At 44.4% G+C, this 21,590-nt stretch overlaps 1 protein-coding gene across 2 annotated transcripts in view; it reads left to right on the top strand.

Annotated features, from left to right (window-relative positions):
* KIF14 (kinesin family member 14) overlaps positions 1-21,590 on the top strand; it is a 44,368-nt gene that overhangs the window by 8,083 nt on the left and 14,695 nt on the right. For both annotated transcript variants that reach the window (XM_019750799.3, XM_088799185.1), the window contains exons 5-20: positions 2,108-2,206; positions 3,201-3,253; positions 4,081-4,111; positions 4,543-4,650; positions 5,505-5,621; positions 5,964-6,079; positions 7,320-7,492; positions 8,349-8,496; positions 8,761-8,824; positions 10,718-10,902; positions 13,936-14,038; positions 14,763-14,923; positions 16,460-16,607; positions 17,813-17,965; positions 19,300-19,426; positions 21,139-21,232. In XM_019750799.3, coding sequence (XP_019606358.3) covers positions 2,108-2,206; positions 3,201-3,253; positions 4,081-4,111; positions 4,543-4,650; positions 5,505-5,621; positions 5,964-6,079; positions 7,320-7,492; positions 8,349-8,496; positions 8,761-8,824; positions 10,718-10,902; positions 13,936-14,038; positions 14,763-14,923; positions 16,460-16,607; positions 17,813-17,965; positions 19,300-19,426; positions 21,139-21,232 — 1,880 coding nt within the window. The remainder of the gene's footprint in view (positions 1-2,107; positions 2,207-3,200; positions 3,254-4,080; positions 4,112-4,542; positions 4,651-5,504; positions 5,622-5,963; positions 6,080-7,319; positions 7,493-8,348; positions 8,497-8,760; positions 8,825-10,717; positions 10,903-13,935; positions 14,039-14,762; positions 14,924-16,459; positions 16,608-17,812; positions 17,966-19,299; positions 19,427-21,138; positions 21,233-21,590) is intronic.

Genomic DNA, 21,590 nt, shown 5'->3' with positions numbered 1-21,590 from the left:
TGATGGTGGTGATGGCGGTGGTGATGGTGGTGATGGTGATGATGGTGGTGGTGGTGGTGATGGTGGTGATGATGGTGGTGATGATGGTGGTGATGGCGGTGGTGGTGGCGGTGGTGGTGGTGATGGTGGTGGTGGTGGTGGTGGTGGTGGTGGTGGTGGTGATGATGATGGTGGTGGTGGTGAAGGTGGTGAGGATGGTGGTGATGGTGGTGATGATGGTGGTGGTGGTGGTGGTGGTGGTGGTGGTGGTGGTGATGGTGGTGGTGGTGGTGGTGGTGGTGGTGGTGGTGATGATGATGGTGGTGGTGGTGAAGGTGGTGAGGATGGTGGTGATGGTGGTGATGATGGTGGTGGTGGTGGTGGTGGTGGTGGTGGTTGCTCACATACTGTATTATATAAATCTCCAATTAGACTGAGTTCTTTGTAGATAAAGACTGTCCAGTTCATCTCAGATTCTCCCATAGCACCTAGAAGAGTGCTTTGCATCTAGTGGGGTCCAATACACATTTGGCAAATTGAATCTAAATCTCTCTGAAGCTCCCTTGAAGCTTCCAATTCTGCTGGTATTGGATGTTGCTGACTCACTTTGGGCCAGTGCATGAAATTTATTTCACTAATATGGAAACCATGCCCTCCGTGTCAGCTGTATGGAAGCAGATTTCCCCTTTTTGGCCTTTTATACCCTGTCCTTCAGAGTCAGAAGGCACAGAAGCTCAGCCCTCCTTAGTCTGATGATTGCTTTCTGGCCCAGCCAGGCAGCATTACTGACTTAAGAGCCCAACTTACCAGATCAGATGTCGACACGCAGGGTCTCGTCCACTCCGTCTATCGTGCCTCACGTCCTATTTTCTCCTGCAGCCTTTCTGTCCCCTCTGATTAGTCATTTTACTTACAGTCATGTCCCTCATTTGGTTCTTTGTTTTCTATTGCTCTGCCGTATGTGCTGGAGGGTGTGGTATATTTCTCTGAGCTGGAACCTCGTGGCCAAGACCCTTGTCTTGTACTTCTTTGTGTCCTTGTAACATAGTCCAGAGCCACACCTGTAGGAGGTTGATACTGACTGGATTGAATGGAACCTTTCCTAGAAGTTCATAAGAAGAAATGCAAGGACTTTTGTCGTTAAAATTTTTTTCTTGAGAGAAAATTTATGTAACATAAAACTAACAATTTTAAAGTGCAAACTTCAGTGGCGTTTAGTACATTCATAATGTGCAAACACCACCTCAGTCTTGTTCCCCAAATTTTCATCACCCTCAAAGGAGACCCTGTGCCCCTCAGGCAGTTACAACCTATCCCCTCCGCTAACTCCTGCCCCACTGATCTACTCTCTGTCTCCCTGGATTTACCTTTTCTGGACATTTCATATAACAGGGTTACGTGCAGAATGTGACTTTTTGTGTCTGGCTTCTTTCTCTGAGCATAATGCGTTGGAGGTTCACCAGTGTTTAGCATGGATCAGCCCATTGTTCCTTTTTTGTGACTGAAGAATATTCCACTGTATGGATGGACCAATGTGGTTTGTCTCTCATCAACTTTTGGACATTTCGGTCTCCCTCTTCTCACTACTCTGTAGTGCTGCTGTGGACATGGTCGTGCAAGTTTTTATTTAGATAATTTTTTATTTGAATTTCTTTTCATTTCTTTTGGGTAGATAGGCGTACAGTTGCAGGGTCACATGGTAATTCTGGGTTTGACCCGTGGCGACTGTTTTCCACCGTGGCTGCCCCAGCTCACGTTCCCACCGGCAGTGCAGGAGGCTTCCAATTCCTCCACCACCTCCTTGTCATTTATTGTTTTTTATTTCTTTGATTGCAGCCATCCTGGTGGGTGGGAAGTGGTTTCTCATGGTGGTTCTGTCTTGCATTTCTCTCCTGACACGGTGCTGAGTGCCTTTCCGTGTGCTCGTTGGTAGTTTGTTTATGTTCTTTGGAGAACTGTCTATTCAAGTCCTTTGCCCGTTTTTTAAATTGGGGATTTTGTTTTTTTGTTGTTGAGTTGTAAGAGTTCTTTATATATTCTAGCTACTAGGCCGTGATCAGAGATATGATTTGCAGAAAATGCAAGGACTTTAAGAATAAATTGCGTGCTGTGTTTCTGTTCCGACCAGGTCCGCTGTCACCTTGAAATGAGCTTCTTTGAAGTCTATAATGAAAAAATTCATGACCTTCTGGTTTGTAAAGGTGAAAACGGGCAGAGAAAGCAACCGGTAAGATCAAAACAATTTATTATTTGTTTTTAATTTGTTTTTATAAGTGCATATAATTACATTAGTTCTCAAGATGATGTATATATGGCTTAAATTGATACTAAAATGCTATTATAGGACAGCCAATGGTTGGGACCTACAGCCTAAGTACGTTGTTATTTAGTAAATAAGCGGAGCATTATTGTTAGTGGAAATTACGTTAGTTATTACATTAACCTCTTTTTATGTTAAGCAAGTATTGCGTAAAAGTTCAACATGAAGATGTGGTTGGGCCACTCGAGTCAAACACCAAACCCCTTAACGTCTGTGACGCCAATGAGCAGGAAAAGCTTAGAAAAGTGGTATTGTTACTGTAGGGTGTGTTTCCCTGGATTGTGAAGCACAGTGATAGCTTAGAGGTCGTATTTTCTCTGACATAGAAAGTTTCACTACTGCATAAGATTTTTTAAAAAGCTGCTATTAGAATTTAAAATTTTTAATTTGGAAAAGGACTGGGAGAGCAAGAAACGGCCTGGAGGGGTCCCTCGTGCCGCTCACACAGTTTACTCTGGGCAGCGTCCAGAAACTGAAACTGGACTCGCATGGTCTGTGACTGCCACATGGTATCACATTGCCCGTCACAAAGTTTAAAACGTAGAATGAAAGCCTGAAAAATGTGTTCAGTGTCTGAAATTTATTGAACATAAATTCGAGAGGTGGCTGGAAGCACATCAGTAGCATAAATAGCTGGCACGGAACCCAAGGTCCAGTGCGCGTCGGGGCTCCCATGTCCCAGCACGCGCGGCGCGTGGCGCGGCTGCAGACCGGTTGTGTGTGATGCTGTCGCACTGTCCTCATGCCTTACAGGGGGTTTTGCGAGAACCTTTATTATTTATTTCTGGGTACAGTTAAGACAAATTCCTACCTTACACTCGAAACATAGGGGGAAAGTTAGTTGACATGTGCTTTATTTGAAGTCTCTTCCTCTTAATGCTGCTAACGTTTGCTCCTACAGCTGAGAGTGAGGGAGCATCCTGTTTCGGGGCCGTTCGTGGAAGCTCTGTCGACGTAAGTGTTTGCTCAGCGAGCGCGGGCAGAAAACGGGACGGAGTCCTGTCCCCATTGGTGCTGGATAACTCCACACTTCCACCCTTGTCGCTCTCCAGTCAGCTCCGCCTTGTCGGAATAAACACTGCGTTTCGACCTGTTTCTGTCTCTCCCAGCTCCTGTCACGTGCCTGGCACAGAGTGTTAATTACCCTGAGTGTGCAATATTGGGTTTGCTCCCTCTTAACCGCTTTCCCCGTTAGCGTAAGCCTCCCCGCTCAAGCTGCTCTCTGTATCTATTAATTTAAGCTGAAGAGGGGAGACGGTGCTAAGTGAGTTCAATGTGAAGAGTTTGAAAAGTGCTTAGAGTCATGTACGTTGTCCACCACTCCGAGTGCTTTTCCTAAGTGAAAGGAAAGGTGATTGGGTGTGGATTCAGCACCAGGTAACACGTGTGGCTGTGTGTCAAGACTCAAACACACCGACCTGCCCACGCCCACACTCACCTTACATAGAGCTGTGCGGACACATATGGGTTAGAGTCCGTCTGCTGCCTCCATGATTTAGACGTGAATGTTATCGTGTTAAGATGCTGAGGTGCTTTATTATATTAAGAAAAATACTGTCATCCTTTTTGGTAAAATTAATGCTTTATTTTATTTCCTACCCTTTAAGAATGGAGAAAATGAAAGAAAGATTCTGTGAGAATTACTTTAATAATAACCTGTAAATTATTCCATTGTGATCTTCAGAGAGTAACTATGTAATTAAAAGGTTACTATTATTTTATGAAAACAAAAGTGTAATCATCAGTCAAATTGATTTTGTCTTTTTACTTTCTAAAAATAGGAATGTTGTCAGTTCTTACTCTGATATCCAGGTAAGATTGATTGTATTTTGTCTTCTTTTCATGAGATACAAAGATCATAATCATAAATATTCATAAGAATATTTCTCCTCAATTGCTGTTAGCGTGAATAAAAGGTTAATCTTGTTAATGTATCATGCACCGATTTTGTTTGTTAAACTTTAATCAAAAGAATTACTCTTCTGAACTAAAAATAAAAATTGACCATCATGTCATCTTAGAGTAATAGAAATAGCCTTTTAGCGGTATTATTTCCTGATTCAGATTGAGTAGCAGGGAAAGTAGACAACGGGAATACAAATCATGGAATGCTAACCATTTGTTATTAATTTCATTTTATAAGCTTATAGATGTGTACATGTTACCCTATGTGCCCCCTTAACCTGTTCCTAATTGTTTCAATGAATTAAAGCCCACAGTGCTGACCCCCTCTTCTCTCTTAGGGCTGGCTGGAATTGGGGAACAAGCAGAGAGCCACTGCTGCCACTGGCATGAATGATAAAAGTTCCCGGTCTCACTCGGTTTTTACCTTGGTGATGACACAGACCAAGGTATTTTTTTGTTGTCGATTCTTTTCTTGGTGAAGGCAGTCAGTATTTTCAAGTTTCTCTTATTTTTTTTCTTTAAATTAAAGGTAAAAGTAAATTCATATAAATAGATAACATAATGGATTTTAGGAAATATACACAATAACTCTGAATCAATTTTGGTATACATGGTGGTATATGCTTCTCGCTGTTTTAAAAATCAGTAGTACATGATTATTAATTTATCATGGTATCATTGATATCAATATACGATGTGATATCAATAATACATGGTGATTGTACAGTATTTGGAAAAGCATATCAGAAAGTAAAAAATTTTTTTAAAAATTCTGCATAGATTCTGCTACGCAAAATCCCTCTAAACATTTTGGTTTGTAATCTTTCGGTTCTTTTACAATCACACTTAAACAAATTTACAAAGCCTACAACAATTGTATGCTATTAAAATTCTTTGCAAAGTATTATTCTTCATAGCTACATAATATTCCATTGACTATGTTGATTCCTCGAGTTTTTCTGTACTGTTGGACGTTTATGCTGCTTTGAAACACTTTGCTACTTTAATGCTGGGATAGACAACCTTTGTGCTTAAGCTCCTTGTCTGTGTGTAGTTGTTTTGTAGTGTAGTTGAGTCGTCGCAGGTTTTCATCCCTTTAAAGTCGTTTGTTTTATTTTGGCAGAATCCAAACACTGCTCAGTGCAGTCTTGAGTATTTATGTGTCATCAATTATCTCAGATTCAAGAGGGATAGTTTGAAAAATAAGTGAGCAGCTTGTAACTTTCCCTTTTGAAGACCCATATGGAAGCCAAGCCGTAGAAGAACTTATGATGTGTTATTTTAATACCATTGTCCACAGACGGAATTTGTGGATGGGGAAGAGCACGACCACAGAATCACCAGCCGCATAAACCTCATCGACCTGGCAGGCAGCGAGCGCAGCGCCTCCGCTCAGACCCAGGGGGAGCAGCTGAAGGTACATGTGCTGCTTTCTTTGACGGGGCTCACTCCCTAGGGCTTTGTTCTTAGGAGATTACAAAGGAAATACACTTAACAAAAAAAAAAACCAACACATACACACACACAAATCTGTATCGGCAGTTTGTAGACTGCATTGCTGTGGTTTAAAGAGCGAGCCATACTTTTTGGTTATGACTGCTTTTCAAGGAAAATTGGCAAGTTTTGCATCATAAGGAAGGAGGCAGTATATGGAAGCAGGTATTGGGGCCGTAATCGTGGAGGGAAGACGTGCTTTTGTGACATACACTGGCTTGGAGCAGCCGGCTTACGCTACAACCTGGTTGTCCCTTGTGTGCAGGAAGGCGTGAGCATTAACAGGTCCTTGCTGACTTTGGGGAAGGTCATCTCCGCGCTGTCTGAACAAGCAAACCACCGGAGGGTGTTCATTCCTTATCGCGAATCGGTTCTCACATGGCAAGTACCTTTCGAAGGTCAAAGAGTTATCTAAAATGGAGTGACTATGTGGGGAAAAGAACAGTGGCCGGACGCTATAGAACTTTGGGGCAGGAAGCAGTGGTTAGCAGTATGAATCCTAGAGCCAAACTGCCCGGGTTTGCATCTCGGCTCTGCATCCCGCAAGCTCTGTGACTGTGGGCGAATCACTCGTCCTCTAGCCTGTGTCCTCTCTGTAAAACGGGGTAGTATCAGTACCTGTCTTTTAGGCTTGTAGTGATCATTCAGTGAGCAATGAGACTCCATGCACAGTAGGTCTCTATCAGTACGAGCAAGTAAGACTGTCCTTCCTGTTATTAGTGCCCGGGATTTGGGCATCTAGTGTCACCACGCATAGTCCTGTGTGTGCAGAAGGAAACTGAATAGTTTTGTTTGCTTAGCACACTGGCCAGCATGGAAGTGTATGATGTGTTTTCATTAATGAATGTGTGTTTCGTTTCAGATACCCTCCATTCAGGTTATATCTGTACAGATTTAACATCCAGTTCCAATGAGCATTAATGATAAGGACAGCATCTGTACTTGACAGGTGTATCTTCAGAAATGGTTTATTATAATATAATTGGCATCTGAAAACCTGTACGGGGAAATCTGACCCTTTTTTATGCCTTTGAAAGTTAAGAATAGTGAAGTGACAGTGGTTCTTCATGGATAAAGATAGGCTTTTTAGTCTCATACGCTTTATTCTCTATTTTAGAGAATAAAGTCTTTTGCATTTGGTAGAAAACAAAGTTTTGTTTACAAGCCTGTTCACCATTTTCAACATTAATGAGAGCACCTTCTCGAAAGGGTTGTGGCAGCACTGGAAATACAGAGGTGGCCAACACACCGCTCTTTCCTCAACTATGGGGAGGGGACACTTACTCAACAGCGATGGTTAACTGTATTTTAAAATCTCTGCACAGGTTATTGCTTCACGAAGCAATGTAAAAAGCATAAGAGAAAATGAAGTGTTCCTGAGATCTAAAAACAGCTGTCAGGTTGATGCAAAAGTCAATTGCTGTTTTCGCAATTATTTTTAACCTTTTAAACTGCAGTTACTTTTGCACCGACCTAACACAAATGCCAAAAAAGTTCTCACTGGAGTGAAGACTGTGATGCTGCATTATGCCCCCTATTAGTTTGTTCTGTGCTTCCTAGCTAATTACTGTTATTAGGTTGTTGTAGAAGCAGAACCTCATTAGGGCTCTTTTCCTTGCAGGCTGTTAAAAGAGAGCCTGGGTGGAAACTCAAAAACTGCAATGCTTGCTACGGTCAGTCCCGCCGCCAGCAGCGTGGAGGAGACGCTGAGTACCCTGCGCTACGCTCAGCAGGCCCGGAAGATAGTGAACATCGCCAAAGTCAACGAAGATGTCAACGCGAAGCTGATCAGAGGTGAGGCTTTTTCTAGAGGTTTAGAGTTCTTTTGCGACACTTCCATCTCACATATTAATTTGGGCCCTGAAAACATGCAACTTAAGAAAATCAAAGAGTTTTCCCTTGCTTATTTGTAGTAGATTCTGGTCGTCATCCTGCAGGGAGGGAGGGAAGTGGGTAGAGGGGCAGTGGGAGATAGAACGAGTATTGGAACAACCAGGAAAAGGGCACAGAAGGCAATGGGTACCGGGGCCTGGGAGCAAAGGAAGGGCAGCCGTGCACCGTGTCACAGATACACAGGCGGCACCGGTCCGGTACTCAGTTCTCCTCACAGGACCTTCCCTCCGTGGTCACCATTTGCGGTCTCGCCTGGTCCTTTGGTCCAGAGGCTACTTGACCTTGAGTTCTAGCACCGCTCTGGCGTCACTTACGCTAAATGCCGCTCTCGATTTACCTCTTGGCACTCACCTGCTTAGGAGACCCTGGAACGCCCGCAGGGCGTCTGGACATATCCTCCCCTCCTTGCTTCTGTGGAGCCACCACCCTTTATCCCCGTCCTCTGGCCCTCTGTCTGTCCCCGTGTCATTACCAGTGCCCCCTTTCCTTCTGCAAAGAGCCCTGCTTTGGACAGTGAGTTAGATGGCCATCCTACGTACGAGGGGGAGAGTTCGTAACTATGGAAGTGCTTTTTTAGGTCAAGGTTAGGTGGAGATTGATAGATAATTTAGGTCAGTAAAACTGATTTCAGCAAAGATTCCATTGTACTTAGTAATCTTTAAAACTTCAAACAAAATGGAATCTTGGAGGATTATGCTGACTGTAAATTATTATACATCAAATGTTACCAATCAGGCATCTTGTAACAAATATTTAGAATTGAAAGCAGAAATTGAAAAGCTGAAAGCTGCTCAAAGAAGCCGTCAGAATATTGACCCTGAAAGATATCGGCTCTGTCGACAAGAAATAACATCCTTAAGAATGAAACTGCACCAACAGGAGCGAGACATGGTGGAAATGCAAAGGTGGGCTACACCCAATACTTACCTGTGCTGCCTGGAGCCCTAGGACCAACCATGCAGGGGTGGGGCGGGGCAGGGGCGGGGCGGGAGGAGGGGTCTAAGAGGACTCCGCCTATTTCTCCCTCCATCCTTCCCCACAGTAGAGCAGCCCACCCCCAGACTGTCATATTTATTCCTAAGTGGTTTAATAATCTTTATTGATTGTCTCAATTCTCAATCATACATATTTGCATATTTTTAATTGTTATTTTGTTTGTCTTTGGAAAGAGCATGGAAAGAAAAATTTGAACAAGCTGAAAAAAGAAAACTTCAAGAAATAAAGGAGTTACAGGTATCTCTCAACTTTCTAAACTGACTTAAAAGTTAAAGGGACATGCCCATAAATATGCAAATTTAATTTATCAAATGCTTACTGTATACTGTACACTGAGTCTACAAAGCAAGGCTGTGAAGAGAATTAGTGTATAGAAGTGTTGAGATCAAGAACCCGTGAGCTAGTTGGAAAGTTAACATATAAACTGACTGTCTAGTTCAGCACACATTTCGTAAACGTTGATGCTGTGCCGGCATGGAGAGGCCAGGTGAGTGACACGTAGCTTTGGCGCTCAGGCCGCCCGTGATCCAGAGGGAGGTCTGCGAAACAGCGTTAGGTGACTTGCGTGCAGTGTGAACCATCAGCGACTCCAGTTTTTAGGTGAAAATTGGCAGTTTCGTGTGCTTCCCCCGAATGCAATGCAAAGCACGTACGCGGCACAGCAGCAGGAGACGGGAGGAAGTAATGAACTCTGCTGAGGGCAGAGAAAGGGGCAAGTCAGCCCGATTTCGGGAGCAGGGCCTCAGGCTCACGGAATCGGAGTTTTTAAGCGGAGGGGTCCACGTTCGGGGAGGCACAGCGCGGCTTGGGTGTCAGAGAAGGAAGAAGTTGTAGATTACTGCTGCTGGCAGACTGGACTGCAGAGAGATGTACATCCAGACTGCGATGCAGTAAGGAACTTGAACTTGGGTGCACAGACGTGTTTCAAACAGAAGCTTCTGGTAGCCGTGTGGGAGACGGGCGTGGGGAGCAGAGACTGCTGCTGGCAGGAGACCCCCCATCGCGGAGCCTGCGCTGAGGTGCAGGCAGGAGACGGTGAGGGCAGGAGAAAGGCAGCGGCCGCGGGCGTGCGGGCGGAGAGCTGCACCCAAGCGGCACAAAGGGGTCGTATCAGAAGGGCCGGGAGCTGCTTTTTTCCCATGTGGGGTGTTGAGAGGAATGGAAAAGTCTAGACTGAGGCTGAAGTTCCTGCAGTGTGTGCGTGGCACTGTGAAGTGACGAGGTCGTTGCAGCGGTGACAAGCAGCCAGACGGCAGTGGCTGGGGCACGATAAGGGACGAGGAGACAGCTCACTGGGCTCTGCAAACCTCGGGAGGGCTGTCGGAGTCGGGGAGGGCTGAGAGCTGGAGGGCAAGCTTTGCCTCTGGTATGGTTTTGCTTCTTTACAGGATGAAAGAGCCCTGGACATTTTTATAGGAATCAAAAGTCCTTCATGGCGTGAGGTTCTAAAGGAGATGGGAGAGGCTGGGTCAGGGCACAGGTGCTGACAGTACAGGAAATATTTCCAACGATCGGTAGGCAAGTTGTGTAAGAATTCAGAGGACGGGGAAACGGCCATACAATGGCCAGTCCAGCGTCACAGAAGGCATGAGATCTGAGTTGGGCTTTGAAGCCAGGGTAAGATTTTGGGAGGTGGAGAAAAGGGAACGTGCTTTCTGGGAAGGAAGAATTGTATGAGAGTAAAGGTGGGGGAGTTCGGGGTGCCAGAGGACGGTGGTGGGCCTGTTCCATTGGAGCAAGTGGTTTGGAAGGTCATAGGAGGTGAAATGGGAGGGGTGTGTTACGGTTAGTTTATTGAGCTTAGCATCTAGGCCAAGGAGTTTGAGTTTTATCCTGAAGGAAGTGCGAGGGCATTGAAGGTGCTTGGCCAGGAAACTGACATTTTGAGAATAGCCTTTCAGGAGAGTGAACCTGGCATAAGATGTGAACGGGCTGAAAGCAGGAAGAATTGTTGGCAGGCAGTGGGGAGCTGCCACAGTCGTTCTGCTGTGAATTGACGGGGAGACAAACCTTCATTTACGGAGACTTCACATAGAGCGATTTTGGTGTTTAATGTAGACCGTTCATTTTAAGTGAATTTAACAATTCCATGCTTGTGGTTATGGTCCATTTTTTTCTGACTTCTACTAGAAAGCAGGCATCACATTTCAAACGGACAACCACTTGCCACATCTTGTGAATCTCAGTGAAGACCCTCAGCTGTCGGAGATGCTGCTCTACGTGATAAAAGAGGGAATCACGACCGTTGGCAAGTGTCGCCCAGGCTCCTGCCACGACATCCAGCTGTCTGGGGTGCTGGTGGCTGACGACCACTGGTACGTGCGACTTGGAACAGAAGAAGGCACCTGTCCTCTCAGCAGGCTGCGTGTCGCCGTGACGTGGGACTTCCCACATGCGCGCATGCCTTTGCATTGATTCTGTGGTCTAATTCTTCACATGCACCTTTTACCAGGAAAAAGCCATTGTCTGTGTTTTGTAGGGATGACATGGGTGCAAAGTGAAAACGCTCTCGTTTTCGTTTGGGTGTGTGTGATCTGGTGGTGGAAGGCATGGTGTCTTGGAATTATAATCACAGGCAGGAAACTAAACTTCTATCCGTCTCATGTGGCAGGAGTTTTGGTTAGACTGACAAATTAGAGGTTTTCGTTCCCGGTGAATTTTGGTCCTACGAATTGAACGATTTTACAGGTACCGTTTGGCAATAAGATATGGGAACTGTCTGGGCTCCACGTTGTGTTTTCAAGGTTTATCCATGTTGATGCCCTTTCATTTTCAGTGCTGCAAAGTATTTTATTGTGTTTGTTTATCTGTCTCTTATGTTGCTACAATCTGTCACATTTGTTGAAGGGCAGTGTGTGGCTTGTAACTTTTTGCCCACAATGTTGCAGTGTGTGTCTTTGTAGTGTCTGCTGGTACAAATGGGAAGGCTCCCTCCTGGCAGCCTGAGCTGTGAGCCCCCAGGGCAGCTGCGGGAACTGGGAGGCCTGGCCTGCCACAGTCACCTCCAGCTGTGACAGTCTTTCTGTTTACCCCCTGGGCTGCGTAAATACTGTGATTTTCTAATTATGCCATCATCATAGTTTTTACAGTTTGGGAAGCACTCTTAAATTGTGTGTCTGAGAGCAGAGCTATTAGGTTGCAAGATATGTACGTGTTCAGCTTTACTTTAGGTAATTTTGAATTGTTTTCCAATATGGTTATTAGTTTCTACTCCCATTGGCATTGACGGTACCTGTCACTCCACACTCCTGCCAACACTTAGTACTGTCAGACTTTCATTTATGCCGGTTGGGTGGACAAGATATGGTACCTCACTGTGGGTTCAGTTTGCATTTCCTCCACTAACAATCTTCTCGAATGTTTTCCGGCCGTTTTTGTTTATTCTTCGGTGACTTGCCCATACACGTCTTTGTCCATTTTTCAATGAGATTGTTTTTTCCTTAGTAATTTCTAGGAATTCTTCATATACTCTTGTTGCCAAGCCTTTGTGGGTTGTATGTGTTGTAAATATGTTTTCTCCAGGGTGTGGCTTGTCTTTTCACTATCTTGTGCCTTTTGGTGGATCGAAGTTCTGTTTTATTGCAATCAGTCTTCCTTTGTGGTTGTCAATTTTTGTGTCTTGTTTGAGAAATCCTTCCTACACTGAGGTCATAGAGATGGTCGCCTCAATTTTCTTCTAGGTGTTTTGAAGTTTTGCTTCCACATTTCAGTCCTTACGTAGTCTGGAGTTTTTTGTTAGGTGTGAAGTAGGGATGTAAGTGCATTTATTCTCCATGTGAATAACCACGTGTACCAGTACCACATGTGAACTAGGATGTTACTTTTGTGACCTGCAGTGTTCAGACAAAACACTTCCAAAAGTGTGGGAGTCATACCCCATTGTCTTAATTACTTGAGCTTTAGAATGTCTTTATATTTGACATGGCAGAGCCCCTGCTCTTCAGGTCCTTTTGCTCTTCTGTTAACTAATTGTTTTCTACAACAAAAAATCCAGCAGTATTTACACCAGTGGCAAAGATATAGAAAACATTCCCAAAGAATTTAGAGCCAGGAGGGGACTGGGAAGAGCCTGTATTTCCCCTTTCAGTACCCTCATCCGTGTTTGTCTCACTAGACAGGAGCTGGGTGAGGGCTGGTTTCACTGTCTGTCTTCACTGCTGAGACAGATCTGGCACGTGGGAGCCCAGTGAATAAAGGACTTCAGTACCACAATGCACATTGATGTTCGATGGTCTTGCACACTTAGTGCTGAAAACTAGAAAGAAGAGCTTACTGAGCTGGAGCCCTTCTTGGACTGTAGCATCTAATTCGGGCTTTGACAGATGATGGGGATAGGGAGAGGACCTCCCGTGTTGAAGGAAAGATTCAAACAAAGGAAGGAAACTGTGTTAAGGCAGATTCGGGTGGGGCTCTCCTGGGGCAATAGTGGCAGATAAGGGGGCTTCCAGAAGGCGAGGCCAAGGGGTTTTGATGGCGGAGTGGAATGAAGAGGAGAGGGGAGGGGTCAGAGCAAGCAGAGCTGGTTTAATCCTGTAGCTGGTGAACACCCTGGGCTGGTGGGCCGGCCGCATTGCCTGGGGGCACCTGCTCTGGGGTCTTCTGCTCTCGGAGCGCCTGCTCTGGGGGCACCTGCTCTCTTCCAGCCACAGTAGGGAACTGCTGTTCTCTAATCACAGACCTGGGAGTCTAATCAGCAGCCAGAGGTTTGGGTCAGGGCTCTGCTTTGCTGCAGTTTCTTTTCTTTCTGTCCAGTTGGCCCAAAGGTAAATTGGACTTTGCGGTTTCCTTCCTAGTCTCTGAACGAAAGACTGAGAGGAACAGAGCGTTTCTAGCTGACATTCTGGTGTCATCGTACAGCCAGCGTCCAGTGAGATTCTCTTAGCTGCACGCTCTCCTGTCTCTAATAGCCCACTTTTCGTGAGAGGAAAGTGTTTGTTGTTTGTTCCAGTACTTAAACTCATAGAAAACCTGAAAGTTAGAAAAGTGAAAAATAAGAACACTAAAAGACTTCCATTTAGAGATAAACCATTGTCAATATTTTAATATGGTTTTTTTTTTTTTTTTTTTTTTTTTTTTTGCGGGCAGGGCAGGTTTTTTTTTCCCCCAAAAAAATAAATGCAATGAGACCTCTTCCTTCCACTGGTGGATAGAATTTCTAGAGAGGCCAGGCTTTTTCATCAACACATCAAAATCTAGTTGGAGGAAAGTAAGAGAATTTTAAGTCATTGTCACAAATTGACGTGAACCTTAACGCAAAAGAAAGAATCCTCTCGGGCTCATCGTGTGTTGCTTTTTTCTTCCTTTGGCACCTGTCCTGTAATAGTAATAGTGTGTTTCTGTCTTAACAGTACTGTCAGAAATTTTGACGGGACAGTGAGTATCGTCCCAGTTGGGGAAGCAAAGACATACGTAAATGGAAAACATATTTTGGAAGCCACAGTATTACATCACGTAAGTTGGCCGGTGCCAAAATGTTAAGTTGCTTGGCTCTGGGCAAGTTGTTCAACTTATTCGAGTTCCAGTTTGAAAATTTCGCTTTTCTATTTGTTCATGAACTGCCTTTTTTTTGTGCAAAGACAAAAGTTCTGAACGAGGCCCGCTCTCAGCATTGTTCCGTGTCCAGTGACAAGCCGGGCTTTACGGTCAGGCCAGACACGGTCAAAGAGCTGGCCCTGCCATTTGCTGTGTGACCTTTGCAGAGTTACGGTGTCTGTGTAGCACCTCTGCCTGCACACCTGTGAGCGCATTTTAATGATTGCAGTGGGAGAACTGGCAGAAAGCAGCCTGTTGCAGACACACCAAGACATACGGGCACTTCATCTTTGTTCTGTGTCAGGCGGGGAGGACAAAGGACAAGACCCGTGTTCGGGTCTTAACAGTGGCTGCAGCCAGGCAGCTTGTGAGAGCTTCTTACTGCTGCTAGGAAGCCCCTGTGCCTTAGTTTCCTCGTTCCTAACCTCGGGATAACAACGTGTATCTCCTGGGTTTGGGAGACATGAGTGACATGGGATGTATGTAAAGTGTTTAACATAGTTCTAGGCATGTAGGAAGCGTTTCATAAAGGGCGGTTGCTGTGCTTTCTGTGTTTATCATTACTTGGACTGACTGCATTGAATGACAGCACAGTAATGTGGTTCAGACTCGCTTCCAGCAGTAAATGTTTTGTGTGCTTTAGGGCGATCGGGTGATTCTCGGTGGAGACCATTATTTTAGATTTCATCATCCAGTGGAAGTCCAGAAAGGGAAGAGACCGTCCGCTGCAGAGGCTCTTACGAGTGAGGGTCCAAAGGACTTTGAATTTGCAAAGAACGAGCTGCTCACGGCACAGAGATCGCAGTGAGTGCTGTTGGGGTGAAGCAGTAAGGCCGGGGGTGGGGTGGGGGTGTGTTTCTGCAAAGTCAGCTCCCGCGAGTTGCTGGGACTGAACCTTTGGGTGCTGATTTCTAGGGACGTAGCCTTGTCTCCTGGTGCATCTGTTCATTCCACTTGTGTCTGCCCTGTCCTACTCCTGGGACTAGAAAGAAGAGTTGAGACTTAGCTCTCACGCTGGAGGCAGTCATCATCTCGTGGGGTGACAGACACACAGCAGGGACAGAGCCCGGCTCCGTGCGGGGACTCCTGGTGCCGGCCGGGATCAGCGAAGCTTTCTAGAGGATGACAAGACATCCCCTGGAGTGGAGTCCTGACAGACCATTAGAAAGTAGCCAGCGGAGAAGGCGGCGCGGGGCGGGGCTGGGCTGCACCCGTGTTCTTGCCTTTTGCCCAGTTTTAGCTCGTGCAACATTGTAGGATTTCTGATGTAAGCAGTATCCTCAGACGAAATGGTTCTGTCTTAAAGGATATGGGCTCATTCAGGAACTGTAAGCAGACACGAGCTAGACATGGTCAGAATGACATTTTTAGGGAGACCACCAGGACCCAAGCCTGGGTGACAGGCTGCCAGTGCAGTCAAGGGACGACTAAAGCAAGATGAGTGCTGTGTGCTCGGGGAGGAGAGACCTGTCAGAGGGGGAGGCAGGGCCCCGTGACCAAGGGGAAGGGGAGGAGGTGTCGGCGTGACGAGGTGGGTGGGGCGCGTCCTGCTGTGTCCTCTTCAGTGTCTGAAGGTGCTTTGCTCTTGCTTTTGTTGTACAACATGCACAGCACAGAACTCACCTCTAAACGATCCCTAAGTGTCCAGTTCAGTGTGGTCAGTGCAGCCACATTGTAGGCCACCATCACCACCATCATCTCCAGAACTTCCCCGTCTTCCCCACTGACGGTCTGTCCCCACAACACACCAACTCCCACCTTCCCTGGTAACTCCTGGCCCCCTTTCTTTGGACATTCTCATTTTCAGTAAAATTGGAAATGTCTGTTATAGATGGTTCAAAATATGCGGTACAGTCTCTGCTTTATCAGCCCGTGTCACGTGCTTTTAGATGCATTTCCTTATTTTCCTACTCTACGACCTAAACATGAAAGATACTGATACATGACATAACATTTTTGCTCTAATCACTGTCGGTTTAACATAAGAGACCCTTATTTTGTGTTCACTATAATAAGTCTACTGTTTACTGCAGAAATCACCGTAACATCACGTTTTTCCATAAGTTATTTTCCTTAAGCATCAGAAAAGTACATTAACTTAACTATCAGGCAGCTGCAATAGTAACTAAATTAAAAATAAGCAAATTTTTTTCATCCTTTAATTTTGTGTGTGTAAACAATTCTAAAGCTAATAAAAATTTAAGAACACTATTGATGGACTGTCAGAAATTGAGTTTTAAGATACAACCTTCTGTTTAATGGAAAACGTCCTAACGTGGTGCAGAACGTTAAATGAAGAATTCGTGACAGCACATCCTGTGAATGTTTTGCTCTTTGTAGACTGGAAGCAGAAATAAAAGAGGCGCAGCTGAGAGCGAAGCAAGAAATGTTACATGGCATCCAGATCGCGAGGGAAATGGCTCAGCAGGAGCTCTCTTCTCAGAAAGCTGCGTATGAAAGCCGGATAGAAGCGCTGGAAGCAGAGCTGGTGAGAGGCAGAACTGGTTCTCCTTTCTCTGCCCTTGGCCCTCGTGACATGGGGCTGTGACGTGCTTATGTCCTGTGACGTGTGGCTGTGAAATGGTTATGTCCCGTGATGCATGGCTGTGAAATGGTTATGTCCTGTGACACGTGCTTGTGAAATGGTTATGTCCTGTGACACATGCTTGTGAAATGGTTATGTCCTGTGATGCGTGGCTGTGAAATGGTTATGTCCTGTGACACGTGCTTGTGAAATGGTTATGTCCTGTGACACGTGCTGTGAAATGGTTATGTCCTGTGATACGTGGCTGTGAAATGGTTATGTCCTGTGACACGTGCTTGTGAAATGGTTATGTCCTGTGACACGTGCTTGTGAAATGGTTATGTCCTGTGACATGTGCTTGTGAAATGGTTATGTCCTGTGATGAGTGGCTGTGAAATGGTTATGTCCTGTGACACGTGCTTGTGAAATGGTTATGTCCTGTGACACGTGCTTGTGAAATGGTTATGTCCTGTGACATGTGCTTGTGAAATGGTTATGTCCTGTGATGCGTGGCTGTGAAATGGTTATGTCCTGTGACACGTGCTTGTGAAATGTTTATGTCCTGTGACGCGTGGCTGTGAAATGGTTATGTCCTATGATGCGTGGCTGTGAAATGTTACATCCCTAGGAGTTGGGGGAGTGTCAGTGTCAGTGCCATAGGGCGGCTTAGCCTCCGTGATGTTTACTTGAGGAAACACGTTGGTGGCAGATCCGTGCCTGCTGGAAGAAACAGAAAATGCAGGAGCTTCTTATAGGTCCTGTTCTGTTTGAGCTCTTGTGTGTTCCCTGGTCCTCTGTTTCTCGGAATTCTCCCACGGTCAGCTCAGCATCACAAGTAGACCCTTGGAAGCGCTACAGTGATGAGTGTCCCCAGGGGCCATTGTCACTCCTGGTATCACGCTGGGCCCTGCGGTCTCTCTCCATGGCCTCTTGCATTCTGAAACCCATTTAGGGGTGAGGACTCGCAAAGGTTTGACTGGTGATGCTTATTTTTGGTTAGATTTGTCACCGCCCATGGGGAAGAGAAGCTACAGAGCAGCTTTCTGTTAGTGAGTCAACTTCTTGTGCATTGATGAAAGAAAGGGACCTTTTCTACATTTTGGCTACCTTTTTATAAAAAAATGGTTTGTAATTTTGTTGTAGTTATTTTTTATTATTGTTCTTCAAAGAAAGAAGAGTCTCAAAGGAAGAAAATGCAGGAAATTAATAACCAAAAAGCTAATCACAGAATTGAGGAGTTAGAAAAGACAAAGCAGCGTCTTGAACAGGAAATATACGTCAACAAGAAGCGCTTAGAAGTGGAGACGTTGGCTGCAAAACAGGTGATTTTGTCTTATAGCGAGTGTGAGCTACTTTGAGGAAAAACTGGATTTTTCTCTTTTTTTCAAGAACTTACAGCATCTGAATAGGAGGTAGTCAAGCCGTCTCCAGCTGAGAAAGGCCTTTCTTGTCTGACAGCTGGTGTCCTGGCTCTGCCCAGAGACCTGCCTCTGCGTCACACACACGTATTTTGAAGAGGGCACAGCTGTCCTTTCCAGCTGGTTCCACTGCACTTTTTTTATGCATTCACAGCTGTCCTGTGATCGGTCACGCCAAGTAATGTAAAAAGAGAAGCAGTGCAAGGGCATGAAAATGGCAGGGAGAAAGGCACAGCTCTCCCCCCAGCCCCACCCTGATGGCGGCGGGGCCACCTGCCCCGGGGACTCCTGAGGGCCGGGGGCTCGGGCACCGACCCGGCATCACTGAGGGCACAGCACCTCCAGGGTCTGCGCGTTCACCAGGTTCCCGGACTGAGGGCAAAAGCAGGATGGCAGTGCGTTACCACTGCCCGTCCCCTTTCAGTCAGCCTCTGGCCATACTTTCTCGTTTCGTGAGGACTTCCCAGAGTGGGGCCCCCAGACCAGCAGCGGCCATGGCACCCATTAGAATGCAGGTTCTCAGGCCCCAGGCGGAGCTGCCGGCTCAGAAACTGCTTCCGCAGGGAATTCTGGAGGCCACTGACGATGGAGAGCGCGGTGCCCATCGCTGTGTCGGTTGTCAGAGCTTAAGCTCAGCTTTACTCCAAGGGGCAGTTTTGTCTCTTTTCTAACTTTGTGGCGGGAGTGGAGGTAAAAGAAAATACCTGTAGTGACCCTGGCATTCGGATGCCATGGAACATGGTGGTCAGACGTCACTCGTCAACCCTAGGACACCAACGGGTAGTCGGCCACTCGGAGTTTCAGGAGAGAAAGCAGAACTGGTTCCATCTCGAAAACATTGATTAGTGGGCTGTTGTAAGGCTTGTTGTGGCAAGTGAGGCTTTTGGTGTCTATTACATTTCACTTTTTTATTTAGAAAACAGATGTTCTTGAATATGGGCTTTTTTGAGCAGTTTTTTCCCTTTTTTTTTTTTTAAAGGGTTTCTTTTTTTTTTGGTACTTCTTATCAATAAGAAGAAAAAGGTTAATCTGTGTCATCAGAAATTCTGAATGATTTTGTTGTAGGGAAAAATCATTTTATAAAACTACTTTGTCAATCATTTTTGAAGGCCTTTTATACTCAATAGAATATGTACCGTGAAATGAGAGGTTTAGTTATGGTGTCACCATTATCCACCTGGCTTTACAGTCTTGCTCTTTGCATGTCTCATGTGTGGGTCTGAATGAATATCACTTAGGCTTTAGAAGACCACAGCATCCGCCATACGAAAATTCTGGAAGCCTTGGAAGCTGAGAAGCAAAAAATTGCTAAAGAAGTGCAAACACTGCAACAAAGTCAGAGCAATAGAGATAAAACTTTTACAAGTGAGTATATAATGATTTTACCCAGGCATTTTCCAACGCTGTGTATGTTATTTCATATAATACAGGTTAGAGTTAGTTGCCTTTGTCTATTAAATGTTTTATTCTAGACATTGCTAACTTTTCTGGGTCTAAATAAATTGATATAGTCACTTTTTAGAATAGTTATTTATAGTATTATGTTAATGTGTGGGATGTTTTTAAAAATACCATGTTTTAGTCTGATCCTTAATTCTTATATCTAGACTGTGCTTAAGCACTGAGTACTTCACTTTCTTTTCCATTTGGACATTAATTTTTGTGAACATTCTTACATTTCTGTGTAGAACACAGCATGTTTTTAACGTAAACCTTTTTTTTCATGATGGAAAATTGCAAACGATAAAAGGAGAGCGATGATATAATAAAGCCTGATGCACTTGTCACCCATTTCAGCCATTATCAGCACATGTTCACTCTTGTATCAGCCGTACTCAGTCCCCCTGCCTCCCTGGATATTGTGAAGCAAATCCCTGACACCTTATCACTTGGTCTGGAAATACTTCACGGTGTGTTTCTGCATTAGATAAGGGCTCTCTTTTCTCTGTCACTTTAAGCATAATTATGGTAGTTTTATCGCACATTAAATATTAATAGTAATTGCTTATACTCTTTAAATATCTAGGCCATATTCATATTTCCTGGGTTATTTCATAAATACTTTTTAATATTAGGTTTGAATCAGAATGCAAGCCTGACCCACATATCTATCGTGCTTGGTAGCTATGCCCTTTAAAAGTCTATTTCAATCTGTAAATTCACTCTTGTCTGTCTCTTTCTCCCTGTCATTCATTCACTGGAGAAACCAGGTGCTGACCGTGGTTCTGGGTTTTGCTGATTGTGTCTCCATGTGTTACTTAGCAGCTTCCTCGCCCCGTATTCTCTATAAAGTACAGTCATTTCTACAGGCCCATCGCTCAGGTTCAGTTTGTCCGCAAGAAGCCTTCGTAGCCGTGTTGTATACTTTCTGTAACTTCTATTTTGAAATTCCTTTGAAATGATTTATACTCTTTATATCTGTTGCAACAGCTAAAGAAATACAGTGTATTCATACATTTTTTTATTTCTCTTAGGACCTAAAACAGTACCTTGCAGTGAATACTTGATTTTTTTTATTTATACGAATAATGAGTTTTATCCTTTCAAAAAATGTGTTTATAATGGAATACTGGTTATAAGTTTGAACAATATAGAAAATATTTACGATAAAGCCTTAAATTTAAATTAGGAAAGTGGAATTGTGGATCAAATTGTTTCCCTTTTTATGTCCTGATATATCTCTATCTATTTTAAATTTTCAGACAAAATAAAAAAAGGATTACGGCTCTATATAAATAAGGCTGAAGTATACTTTTAGAAATTAGGGGAAAAAATCTTTAAAGATAGTAGATGGGAAAGCATTGTCTTTGGCATTTCCTCTCTCATAAAATTCTTATCCTCTCAATGTCAACTTCAATTGTCTTCAATGCCGCCACAGAGGAAAGACCTCATTTTATATGAAAAATATTTCATTGCACCAACAAGGGTTGAAGAAATTAGTCAAATATCAGCCTTGCCTCCTGGAACACGTAGTTAAAGCCGTTCGTTTCAAGTCAGGTGTTTTTTCAGGAATTGTTCTGCCTACTGATACGTTAGAGCTCATTTTGTATTTGAATGTTCTCTGTGCTTTCTGTTAGTCCAGACAAACTGGAACTCCATGAAACTCTCCATGATGATTCAGGAAGCCAATGCCATCAGCAACAAACTTAAAAGATATTATGTTTTTGGCAGGTGAGTAACTGATTAGCCTAATCGCAAAGTAATTCTTTGTTTGAAAGTGGTTGACCTTCCTATTATTTATTGTTATTATTATTATTAGTTTCTCTAAAGACAAGGTATTGTAAGTGCCCGTCTAGGAAAGAGCAGGTATCAGATTCCCCAGTGACTCGTTTAGACTCGCCTTTCAGAGCTCACTGTACGGTGAAGGGCTTTCAGCAATTAACATGCTACTGTATTTTACAAACAGAACTATCTTAGATGCCTTAGGATTTACTGTTTTTCTTTGAGTTGAAAATTTATCAGTGTTTTACATTATAAAAGAAATACACCTTATTAAAATTTTTTGGATTTGTAAATTTTTATATAAGAA

Source organism: Rhinolophus sinicus, chromosome 6 (assembly GCF_057876585.1).
Source record: "Rhinolophus sinicus isolate RSI-liver-muscle chromosome 6, RSI-T2T, whole genome shotgun sequence".
Taxonomy (NCBI): Eukaryota; Metazoa; Chordata; class Mammalia; order Chiroptera; family Rhinolophidae; genus Rhinolophus; species Rhinolophus sinicus.
This window is presented reverse-complemented; position numbering and strand designations above follow the sequence as displayed.